At 41.7% G+C, this 12,879-nt stretch overlaps 1 protein-coding gene across 2 annotated transcripts in view; it reads right to left on the reverse strand.

The window, feature by feature from the left end:
* Nucleotides 1–9,219: 9,219 nt before the first annotated feature.
* Nucleotides 9,220–12,879, reverse strand: part of Cacna2d3 (calcium voltage-gated channel auxiliary subunit alpha2delta 3) — an 857,083-nt gene continuing 853,423 nt past the window's right edge. For both annotated transcript variants that reach the window (XM_085828480.1, XM_085828479.1), the window contains 3 exons: nucleotides 12,494–12,609; nucleotides 12,199–12,278; nucleotides 9,220–9,596 (listed from right to left, as the gene is read on the reverse strand). In XM_085828480.1, coding sequence (XP_085684606.1) covers nucleotides 9,504–9,596; nucleotides 12,199–12,278; nucleotides 12,494–12,609 — 289 coding nt within the window. In that variant the 3' untranslated portion in view covers nucleotides 9,220–9,503. The remainder of the gene's footprint in view (nucleotides 9,597–12,198; nucleotides 12,279–12,493; nucleotides 12,610–12,879) is intronic.

Below are 12,879 nucleotides of genomic sequence, written 5' to 3' on the forward strand. Positions count from 1 at the left end.
TACTATAGCAGGAAACACAAAACAATAACAACAACAACAACAATAGAAATAATACACCACCACCAACAACAACAACAAGAAAAACCCAACCAAACTCTGAATGTGTTTTGAGGAGATAACAGACAAATGTTCTGGGAGCTTGCTGTAGGGTGAGCAGGAGAAGAAGCATAAGGCAGTGGAGAAGCATTTGCATTTGGCTGCTCAGGGCTACTGCTGGGGCTGGCAAGGTTCTTTACTGAGCTAAGGAAAGATGACGAAACAAGATCACAGAAGAAAATACACAGATAAGACTGGGTCATGTTACAATTGAGATGCCTGACTACATCCAACAGGGTAGGTAAGAAAATATCTGGATCTGTGTGGGGACAGTTCATAGAGTCCACTAAGGGTAAGCATCAGCATGTAGGTGATTGAGACTGGGGCTTAGAAAGGGAAGTCCTAGGAAGGGAAAACAAACGGGACTGGAAGGGTCTGAGTACCAAATACTGATATGTGGGGTATATGTGTTGGGCACTAGAATATACTGGACATATGTGGTAGGCACTGGGATATACTGGACATATGTAGTGGGCATTGGGATATAATGGACTAAAGTGGTGGGCACTGGGATATACTGGACATATGTGGTGGGCAGTGGGATATACTGAACATATGTGGTAGGCACTGGGATATACTGGACATATGTGGTGGACACTGGGATATACTGAACATATGTGGTGGGCACATGGAGGAAGAACAGCCCGTGGGTGAGGAAAAGGGAAAGCTGGTAGGGAGGAGAGAGGGGAGATGGAGAACCAGGACAGGCAAGTGAAGGAACGGGATTGAGAACTCTTAGCCAAGAAGATTAGTGAGAAAGGGGGAGAACACAGGTGATAGGCTTGGCTCCCAAGGCTCCAAATGCCTCCCAGAGTCATCCCCAGAGCTGGAGTCATCCCCAGAGTCAACCCACCCTGGCATATGCTGGGGAAAGAATGTTACCAGACATGAGAGACAGGGAGACATGAGAGCTGACAAGTAACTGAGAAGAACAGAAGTGGGGAATGATAGGAGAAGATGGGCTTCAAGGGCGAGGGTCCTGTGTGTGTAGGTATGTAATGTATAGTATAAATATATATGTAACATGTAGGTCTATGTGTGTAATCAGTTTGTGTGTATGTGTAGTGTATAGTATGACATGTGTGCAGCATGTAGGTGTATGTTTCTAATAGGTGTGTGTGTGTGTGTGTGTGCATATTATAGTATGAATATGTGTGCAGCATGTAGGTGCATGAGTGTGATAGGGTTGTGTGTGTATGTTGTGTTTGTTGTTTGTGTGTTTGTGTGTATGGTATTTGTGTATATGTATGTCTATACCATGGGTACTATGACAGGTGCATGAGGGGGTCAGAGGGGTCAGCATCAGATGCCTCACCCTATGGGCTCACCTCCTTTTCAGTGATAGTTTTCCCTGGACTTGGAGTCCACTGTTTTGACCAGACAGGTTATGCAGCAACTGCATTATATATGTGTGTTATCTGGCCTGGCTTTTTCATACATCCTGAAGATTGAAAATAAGGATATTGTGTAGCAGGCACTATCCCTACTGAGAATGATCTTATAGGAAAGCGGGGACTACTGTTCCAAGGGAGGCAGGTGAATGCCCAGGAGCCTAACCATAAGCAGCTATGAAAAGATTGAAAATAGGCACCTGTAGGGTTGCCTCTGATAGGACAGTGATATTTCATGTTGACAGACAAAGTAGGGACAGGGAGAATTAGATTTGGTAGGATGCAATGGCAGCATCCCTGTTTGACACGTTTCTTTGCATGTGGTAAAGGTGTTTAGAGATGGGGAGTGTGGTGAAGTTGCCATGTTGTGAGAGCAATGCCTGTTTAAATCATGCTGCCCTGGATTCAATGTGTGATTGTTGAACTGGTGATGTGTTCCTCCAACCTGCTTAGCTGCTTGGGAATATGAAGAACACCATATTTAACCAGAACTACAGGCTCGTTATTGGGTAGACAGGACTGAAGATTTAAAGGGAATGTGTATGATTTTAATGGTAGATGTGTCCTACCATGGGATGCCAGCAGGCAGCTGCCTGATTGTTTCCTTATCCAGCTGACACTTTGCTGAGCATCCATAGGGGAGACTAATGCCAGCTTACCTCTTCCAGATCACTTCTTAGCATGGGTGTGAACACTGAAATTCACTAGCAATCCAAACCATCGTACCTAAGTAGCTATATCCAGAACGCTCCTTCTCTTCTATAGACAGGAAAGATGGGCAGGGCCAGTTTACCCTGAGCCAGTAGGAAGGGATGAACCTCCTAGTGTTTTACTTTTAGTAAGATTACAGTCTACTAGAAGTTGAGTTGGAAGGCAAACCTCTATGGGCTTGCTCTTGCCAAAGAGTCTATAGCTAGACATAAAGGACCAACAAGTTATTTAGAAGATGTAAGATTTGAGAAGAAAATGACCATATGCCATCTTGCTAGTAAAGACTACATTGGGAGTACCTAGGGCATCCATTTGTATGGGTTCAGAGACATTAGTAAGAGGAACAGTGTTTGTTGGGATCATTTGACGAAGAGCAGAAAAAGAAGAGATGTATTCATTGTAGTCACAGTGGCAAGAGGGACAACGGGAGTCATGTCTACCTTTTGTGCTAATGAGCTTACATGACTGTGCCTCAGGCACATGGCATTTGCTGACTTGAGACATGTGCAGTAGGTCTAATTTTCTTTTACTTGTGGAATACCACCAGCTCCAGGTTATACACCTGCTGTCCGTAGAGGTGGAATTAGGGAACTGTGAATGTAAAAGAGCTTTGTAGTTGATAATAAATTCAAATAAGGGGAGACAGGCAGGCAGACAGAGACAGAGAAAGAGACAGAGAGGAATTAGCTCATCCATGAGAACCAAGTTCTTTATGTCTGGAGCAGATGAATAAGTAGTTTTCTTGGTTATATGGAAAACAGAAAGGAGTTAGTACATTAGTTAGTGCGTGCCCCTGACTTTCTGCCCTGGAAGCATTTTCTCATTGGAAATTTCTTGAGTATTAGCAGGACTCCCTCCAGCTAGCCCTATCCTAAATAATTTTGTGTCCTACTCAAGTGCCCAGTGAGGAGCTTCCCAAGTGAGGAAGGGGCTCCTGGAAAGTATGTATCTGCTGAGCAAGAAACTAGTAGTTGGACAGCTCCAGGAGATCTGGAACTCCATTTGGCATTTGAAGGATACAGTACTCTTTTGGTTGTTGATTATGTACAGGATGAGTAGGATGATTGATACACTTCTTATTGGACATGGGAATGATCCTAGCTCAGCAGGAGAAAAGGATACAGGGGGACAATTTCCTGAGATAGACCTGTTCAGATGGAGGTCCTTGATTCAAGCTGTGTAGGATCAGCCTGAGACCTCAGATCGTTTGCTTATCCCACATGAGTCTCATCCTTTTAGAAATCAGAATGAGTGTGGAGTACTGAATTCCTCACGCCTATCTGCCCAGTCACGGTGTCCCTGTTGTAGTATGTATGTGAAGTGCGCCCTGGGCCTCTTATGCTGGAGGCTTGACCTCCAGCTGGCAGATTCAATGGCTAAGAGGTAATTGGAGCATGAGGGTTCTGGCTTCATCTGTGGATCATTCACCAATGGACTTGTAATTCAGTGGCCTTGTTGGTAGTATTAGGAGGTCAATTCTAATTCTGCTTTCTGGTGCCTTGAGATGACCAGTCTACCTTCATCTGTCCCTTCACCGTGGTGTTCTACAATACCTCAAGCCCAGAGCAACAGGACTAAGAGGGTTGACATTTCTGAAACCATGAGCTGAGATACGCCTCCCCTCTTTTAAGTTATTTTTCTCAGGCATTTATCACAGATAGTGACTGACATGCCTCTGTATCATCATTGTCATCGGTTCCAGCAACGGTCACTAAATTATGAGCACTTTGATGTCAACTCTGATACAAGCACATTCACACATTGATTCAGATGTTCACACATGATTACACTGGGGCGTAATGACCAAGGAAACTCATCTTGTTGAACAGGGTCTGAGAATTTCTGACCACAGACTAGTCAGCACCTGTGAGGGCCTTTTGTGTGGTCTTGAGAAAATACCTATCTGTGTGGGAAGCAGTCCCTTGATTTCTGAGAATGCTATTTTATCCAACCCGCTCAGATATACACATTCATCTGACCCATTCATCCATCACTGAAGGAATCTAGAAAATATGGCATGGCTGAAATTGTATGTCAAACTCAGATAAATGATGAAGAAATGAAAACACACATTTTAAAGGACTCAACAGTTCATCAGAAGTAAAAGATAGCAAATATTGTAATATATTGTAATGAATTACCTAGTGTAATGAATTACCTCAACTTTGTAATTGTTTGTCTTCCTCGTCTCCCTCTGCTTACCTCACATCTGCCATGCCCTTCCTCCTCCTTCCCACCAAACACTTATACTCTAGACCCTGTGACTAAACCCTGGGGCAGCTTCCATTCAAAGCTGGGGCTTTGAAATGTGTATTTGTAGAAGGTTGCTCCAATGTTCTTACAAACTCTGAAATTGTGGTATCTCTGTTTTTGGTAAGCTATTGCTGTCACAAGATTTTTCTAAGGGGAATTTGATCCCCAAAGAATTAAGAATCCTTCCTAAAAACTACTTGTTTTCCAACCTTACTATAGCAGAGACAGAAAAGATTTTATATATATATATATATATGTGTGTGTGTGTATATATATATGCACACACATGCACGTACACATACATACTCACACTCAAAACAAGAAATCTAACCTTGAATATAGAATGCATTCCTTCGATTCTCAATTGCATGTTAAGGGTGACATAATGTAGCACAGCAATGCTAAGCTAAATATAATGCTAATAAGGATGAGCATCATTCTAGAAGCATGGATGAATGATTTAGTGTGACTTTGATAAGTTGAGGGGAAAAGTTATGTTTTATTTACTAGTTGATATAATTGTAGCATTTCTCCGTCTAATATAACTGCATCTAACCATTTTAGAAGGAGCAATTTATCTTATCATTGCTGTTTCTAAAATTATAAAAATAAAATATATTACACTTAGCTATTTACCTTGGCACTGTGGGAAGTATATTACAGTGGGGCATTATAGTATTCCTGTTAGAACAGAAACAATGTTAGATGTTAGCATAGCACACCAGACATACTCTACTGGACCCTGTGCACAATGTATGCTTGTAACACACCCACTTTATGCACTCTTATCAATTACAACAAAGACTAATAGATTAATGGTATTGAATGTTGGCATCATTCTACAGAATCATGGTATATAAATCTGTAAATTGTAAATATTGAGATTTAGAATTCGTGTGGTCAATTAGCATGTTGCTTTACTACTCTATTGAGTACTATGGTGCAATTAGTATATCATTGAATGTTTAATACTGGGTGGAAAAGATCTCACACCGGAGAATAGAACAGAGGAAGTTCTCCCAGTATCAAAGACGGGAAAGAATTGATTTACTGATTATAATGATTTTCAAGGTTTAGCGATGTAACAATGAATTAACTGTGTCTGGTTCTGCTTTGGGGAAATAAGACCAGTCATGCTGAGGATATCTTCAGTATAGACTGGTGGGGTCTGGATTCCCACTTCTGCTGTCACTGATTAGATCGCAGGTGACCTCAGCATGGTGGACACATTGTTCTCTCAGATGTAGGGCATCTGAGTATCTGGCAAAGTGAGTATGAGAAAATTTATGCAAAATACAGTAATCCTACTGTTTCTGAGGCTCCTGTGGGTGGTGTTGATGCATTGTGGAGTGGCAACACAGAAGTCTCTGTGAAAACAGTATATGGATGCTTGGTTCTGAAACGAGTAGGCTAGACAGCACAGTAGAGTCTAAGTGTGCTGGCCTGAGTTTTGGCAACATTTGGCTTGTTAAAGAGTAACATGGCAAGAGCTTACCTGGTAGTAATGTAGATGCAACGCAAGCTCTTGGATCTATTCTTCTGGCTTCAGATTTCTGACTTTGTCCATTACTGCCTGTATGACTCAGCCTGGTAGTTATTATCGTATCTCCCAGCCTTACACCTGTTGTCTGCAGCATCCAACTTCTCATAGTTGGCACCTACACTCAGTCCCCTACTCTCTGCAACTGTGGCAATACTGTTCCACAGTTCATACCATAGGGACACACCCTTTCCACCTCCCTGCTTGCTAACTTCCTTAAAGTTTGATTGAGAGTCAGCTCCGATTTCAACATTCTTCTCTGAACTCAGAATGCAGCAGTGAAATACAGACTGGATTCCTGATTTCTTTACTATACCTGCATTCTCCTTGGGAGAGGGATGCCCTAGTAACTATCATGGGGAAAAAAAAATCAAGTGGGGAAGGTAAAATTGCTTTTATTAAAGGAGGGCAGGGAAGGCCACCTATGATAGTAAGACAGAAAGGAATGAAGCATAGAGGTATCTCGGGGTGAAATGGTGCCTTGGACAAAGAATGACAACTGCAAATGTCCTGACTGAAGACTGCCCTGCATATCTGAGGAGAAGAGAGGGCATTCTGCTCTGCCCACGTGCAAGGAAAGGAAAATGGGATGAGGTCGGAGGAGGGGTAGGGCATGAAGTAGGACTGGGTAGGGCTTTGTAAGTCATAGATAACTAAATTCCTTTACTATCATATTACATTTTCCTAAGTGCATTTAAAAACTTCAGCACACTTAGTTTGTGTTCTACTGCCTTGCATTGCATATAATGCTCCATAATATTGACCTACAGTGTGCTATTATAATGCTGGCCAGTTACCTGGCTTCAAATTCCAGCCGTGTAAACTCAGAACATTTTATTCTCTAGAGCCTCCATTGCCCTGTCTGTAAAATGGAGACAATAGCTAAATCCGCTTTGGTTTAACTTGCGGACCACAGGAGTTAAGAAAGATAGTTTCAATAGCATCAGTATGGCAGAGTCAGGCCTCAGGATGCATCACAGACTAGGTCTGCCACAGTTGGGAGCAGTTTCATTTTTATTATATGTAGTGTTCTATGAGCAGGAGGTAAGGTCATGATATTGGCAAAAATCTTCAAAGCAGCAGGAGAGCTGAAAACTCTTCCCGAGACTAATGTAAAGGAAATATAAAGCCAGATTATAGGCTGCATGTCTTCTAGGGTGTCTCTGATGAGGGGGTGTTTAAGTGGAGCTCAAATAGATAGGATGGGACAGCTATTGTGACCATCAGGGTCACAGAAGGAAGAGAAGGTGTAAAGGGCCTGAGCAAGGATCAGACCCAGCATCATCGAGGCCCAGAGGATTGCTGAGCAGCAGGATCAGCCAGGGATGGAGCAGAGTGGTACAAGGCGGCTTTAGGATGCTGGGCAGAGCACAGAGCTGAGATCTTACAGGGCCATGGATTAGCAGTTCTCCAATATGGCTTCAAGTAGCATTCCCTAGCATTTTAAATATTGCAAATGTCTGGGCTCTGTCCCTCAATAGTCAAGACTCTGGACAGAGTGCTTCAGTTACTATGGAGGAGTACGAGAATCTCTGTGTGTCACTGTAGTCACATTGGACAAGGATATGTAACTGAGCATCTGTTTAGAAACATTGCTTTTGTTGACTGTATAGAGAATGGGGTGTGGACTGGCTTACACTGTAAGTACACAAGGATGCAGCCTGAGCCAGGCTATTCTGGGGGACTTAATAACGATCACAGGCTCAGCCAGGGCTTGAGTTAAGGCACAGCCGGATCTGGTGTATGGAGGGCAGAGGTTCTGAAACCCACAGAATTATGCCTTAGTAGGCATGGTCTAGTCATTGGTAAGAACATGTTAGGTAAAAATGGATTGAGAGTTGTCTTTGGGATATGGTAGGCTGGAGAAAGTTACTTACTGGCAAAGCTGATAAAAGTAATGGCCGCTTGCTTGGCAGCGCCCTTGGAGCAGACAGTGGGAGGGGACTCCTGGGCCATTCACCAGAGCATGATAACCCACAATGCCAGAAGGCATACTGTGACTCACCTTTGCTATCTTTAGATCACAGCAAAGAGCAATTCCACTCTGCTATTTAGCTGTATCAGGAGTGTAATTATAAACACATATTCTGTATTATCAGTACCAAATTGTGTATGCTGTGATATAGTTGGCTTCTTTTTGCCAGTTCTTTGGAATTACAGTGGAGCATTATGGGTCATAAGGTACTGCTTTTGTTAAAGTTACATTATCATTGCCTAGTATCAAATAGAATGTGTTTTTATTTTGTATGAGTGACAAGAGCATTTATTCATTTCTTAGTGCACAGAAGTGAACTATGTGGATAGCCACCTTTCATGGCCCCAGGGTGGCTACCCTTTTAACAGGTGAAAGTATTGTTATATTGAGACCAGAGCCAGGGGCAAAGTCAGTCACTTTAAGGAGCATAGCAACGTGTTGTCATTATTTCCAGCAGCCATGGGACTATTTTAGAAAGAGGTAAGGCTGGTAACATTGGCTCTGTTGTTGCTGCTGTTCTGAAAGTTTAAGTGGCCTCCAGATGGCTCAGAGATAACCACGCTGTAGAGCAGAGCAGGGATTTTTTCTTTACCTAGGTGAGGAGATTGTTCCACCTTATTTGGTTACTATGATCCAGAGAATGTGTTTTCTTCGGTTCGGGAGCCAGCATATTTCAGGAATGGTTACGAGTCTGGGTAGTTTCATGTCCTGTAATATCTCAGATCTGGTTTCACCTCTTATTTATGGGCAAAGACAGAAGCCAACTGCTGAAGAAATAAGCTTTGGAGTCTTTCATGGTCATTCTTCATTTCCTCCAAGCCTTTTCAGAAGAATTTCCTGGGATTTATGACTTCTTTATTTCTCCCCTTAAATAGTTCAGGACTTGACTATTAAGAGAGCTTGTGTTCTCCTCCAAAGTATGATTCCTATTGAAGTCTAATTCAACAAACCCTGGGTTGTATGTAATGAAATCTTCCCAATGTAGAGAATAGCCTGAGTTAACTCTGTAAATATTTTTAGGATTTGAGTGGAACATCTAAAGAATTGTTAACTATTTGTCTAGATTCTGCTTTGGGGGCACATTCTCTGCCAGCGCCATCCTGGGCTCTGGAATAGGTAACTTTCTCCAACCATGTTTGTTTGTTTTTTCTTTCTTTCTTTTTTTTTTTAGACCATGCTCTCAGCCTACAAAATGAGAAATGCCAAACAAGGTGATTATGATTTTAATATACTTTATTTAAAAAGTACACAGTTTTAAATTGGTTTCCATGGTTTTCAAGCAGAAGGACACTGCCTACCCAGTACAGCCCCATTTCTGATGAAGGGTGATCATGTGGCAAATTCACATTTGCATGACTGGCAAAGTAAAAAGATAACTTTTTGTCAATGTACCTGTTAGAGTTTCTATCACGCACAGTTTAAAATCATGAGATGCTGATGGCTGGGCTATGCTTATGTCTCCTATGTCGCACCATAGTTGGGTTCACAGTTTATCCATGATTTATAGCATGCCAAAAGAACATCCCATTAGTTAGTGTCACCTTGAGAAGAGACTCGAAACCAGGGGCAGCAGCAGCAAGGCCGCCTGGGCCTGAAGACTCGATGCACCCCCACACTCTCTTGCATTCTCCTGTGGGAAGAGCAGGGGCTGGTTAGAACAGAAATGGCTTCCGAGAGGATCAGAAGCTTTGCAGTTTTTATACTGATGAGATGACTCATCTTCTTCTGACTCAGCGATGGAAGGACACGGGTTTGTCTAAGTCCCACCATGCTAGAGATCCAAATATCTAACTACAGTTGTTAATGCGCAAAATATTTAAATCACCCTTTGAATTATTTTTAATTCTTTAAATGTGTGTCAGGGCTGTGAGTCCAGAAGAGAGCATCTGATCAATTGGGGACATAGCAATTGTAACCCACCAGAAGGTGGTGCCCGGGTGCTGGGAACCACACTGTGGGTCTTTGCAAGAGCAGTATATGCTCTTAATCACGGAGCCACATCCCCCCCAGGCCCTCGTGGTTCTCAACCCTCCTATGCTGGAACCTTTTAATCAAGTTTGTCTTGTTGCAGTGACCCTCAACCATAAAATTATTGTCATTGCTACTTCATAACAGTAATATTGCTACTGTTATGAATTGTAATGGAAATATTTTTGGAGATAGAGGTTTGCCAAAGGGGACGTGACCCTTAGCCCTGGAAGTACTGATGTAGAACATTCAAGAGGCAAAGGGCTGTTGGTGTAGGAGTTTGCTGTGATCCTATAAAAGCACAATAGTTCCTAGCTGGAGAGGAATTAAGTGATGGAAAGATCCGAGCAGCACAGTCAGTACAGAAGTTTCTCCAGACACTTTCTTTTTATTTGGGGGAGAGAGACAATAATCGGTTTATGTGTTACTTTCTCTTAAATGCATCTAGACATGTTGCTACCTCCACTATTTTCCTATTCTCTTTGGCTGTTTTCTTTTTAATGGGTATTTGTTTTCTCAACCATTCTTTATATTTTGCCAAGAGCTTCTAGATGTATGTCTCTACCATTTCATGAGATTTGCCTATGTCTCAGGTGATGGGAAAAGGACCCAAAGGAAGAATAAAAAGCTTGAGACTGGTTTTGTCTATGAATTAGAGTAAGGTGTCTCTACCTATTGTTACTTTAACATCCTCGGGCTATTACTAATAAGTATCATTTGTACTTCTTTCAAGTTGCTACTGGCTTTATTATATTTTTCCTAGGTAGGTCAAACCATTTAAAACAGTTAAATGGGGCTGTTTTCTTCCATAATTTCTAGCCTTAGACATCTAATTTTTAGACTATTCATGCGGCTGCTATTTTGGCATGTAAGGCTAATCTATATGTGATTTTCTTGACTGTTTCCTTATAAAATTACCTTCTGGTTATACTGACCCCCATCTCATTATTCTAAAAACAGAGAAAGTAACAATTTTATATGTTTATCTTATATTCAATTACCCCCCCCCCCAAAATACATATCTTGTTAACTCTAGTAGCTTTTATTTTAGTTACCTGGTGGTCCAAGTATGCAGTTCCTGACAGCTATTCATTTTGAGTCAGGGTCTTACTCTGTTCCTAAGTTTGGCCTTGAACTTGTTCTTTTCCTGCCTCTGCCTCCCAGGTTCTGCAGTATAGGTGTAGCTACCACACCAAGCTCAATTCCTTATTTAAATTCAAATTGTTTATATTTGCATAGTAACATTTGGCTCAGCTCACTGAAATAGTAAAAATGTTTTTTCACCATATATACAATATATACAACATGTTGCTATCAATTTCCCTTTTGAGTATAGAAATTTAAAATTCTTAACAAACTGTAATTTATTATAGATAAAATACTGACAGTACTTAATATAGATTGTTTACTGACTTTTAACATCTTCTAAACCAGATAGCCTATAACACATTATAATTATGTGTTATTTGAACATGCACAGACATGAAGAAGGCTGAGGTGACATTTTTTCAACAGTAGGCATTAAATCTCTCTATAGTTATGGAAGTAGGCAAGCTTTCTCTTTTGTGTAGTGGTAGAAGTGGAGTTCATTTATAAACTTAGTTTTCTTTGTTTTAAAATGGTGTCACTGCAGAACGTATGCACACTCACCTTCATTAGAAGTGGGCTTCTGCACTTATCATCATAGGTATGACAAGGAAGGGGTCTGGATGCAGGTGTATCTAACCTGATGCCCACATACCTCCCAAGACACAAATGAGTACAGGCCAACAGGTTTATAGACAACAATATATTGAAGTGTCAAAAGGCTGGACAGCCCTGGTCTTGCTTATTATTCAGCTCCATTGGAGGTGACCATGTGATACTAAAATTGCCACTTTTTTTTTAATGTGAATTTCTTGTAAACAAAAGGCTATCTGAAATAAGCAGTGGGAATTCACTTTATCTTCCAGTTAAGAGAAATAAACTATGATAGAGCTTCCTTGTGCATGGTAAAATTGCAACACATCTAAAATAAGAAAGACAGAAAAAGATTTAAAAATATATATGGACACCAAAGGAAACAATTACTAAGCAGAGATGAAATAAGGCACAGATGGGCTGCGCGTATCCAGAACCACTAGCTGCCGTGTAGCCCTTTTTTTAGTTTCCTGAAAGGAATTCTTTTCTCTTGAGTCAAGGTTTTAGCTGCAGTTCTCAGTGACTATGAGGTTCTCATTGTGAATCTGATGGGAAAAGAAAATGGCAATGGTTCTCAGACTTGCCTCAGGATGGAAGCCGTGGCAGGATTCCGGACGTCGTCTGATCTTCTGAGCCTTTAACCGTTCACACTTAAGGGATTCATTATGTTGACTGTAGTTAAGGCGTGCTTCTGACAATGACTTCTCTCATTCTGAATTTCAGGGGTCAAAACTTGGCACTAAAGTACCTTAACCACTTCCCTCTGGATGCAGGTAAAGAATGGAACCTTTCCCTCTGACATGTCTCCCTCCAGTTGACTTACAGTTACTCCCCCTTTACCAGTGGCAGCCATAGTGGCTGGACCCACACACAAAAGGATATACCTGATTTCAATGGGTGCCATGGTTATAGGAGCCACGGACTCACAGAGACAGCTACTGTCCACCACCACCATGAACAGATTGCTACTCGGGATTTGCTGGATGACGAAGGACCTGTGGGAACAAGAGGTAACGAGATGGTGAGAGGCCACTTACCCTTGTCTTTAATACCAGGCTATAGTTCATCCTTGTAGAGAACTCACAGCTCAGAAGCTTGGGACAGCTGGTCACATTGCATCCATAATTAGGAACACCAAACAGTCAATTCAGGCAATCCTAGCTCAGCTCATTTTCTCCACCCTCACATAGCTTAGGATCCTTTGCCTAGGGAATGATATTTCCCACAGTGAGTGAATTTTTCCATCCCAAATAACATACTCAAGA

This window comes from Mus caroli, unplaced genomic scaffold (assembly GCF_978045245.1).
Source record: "Mus caroli unplaced genomic scaffold, Mus_caroli_1 scaffold_12, whole genome shotgun sequence".
In the NCBI taxonomy this organism is placed as follows: Eukaryota; Metazoa; Chordata; class Mammalia; order Rodentia; family Muridae; genus Mus; species Mus caroli.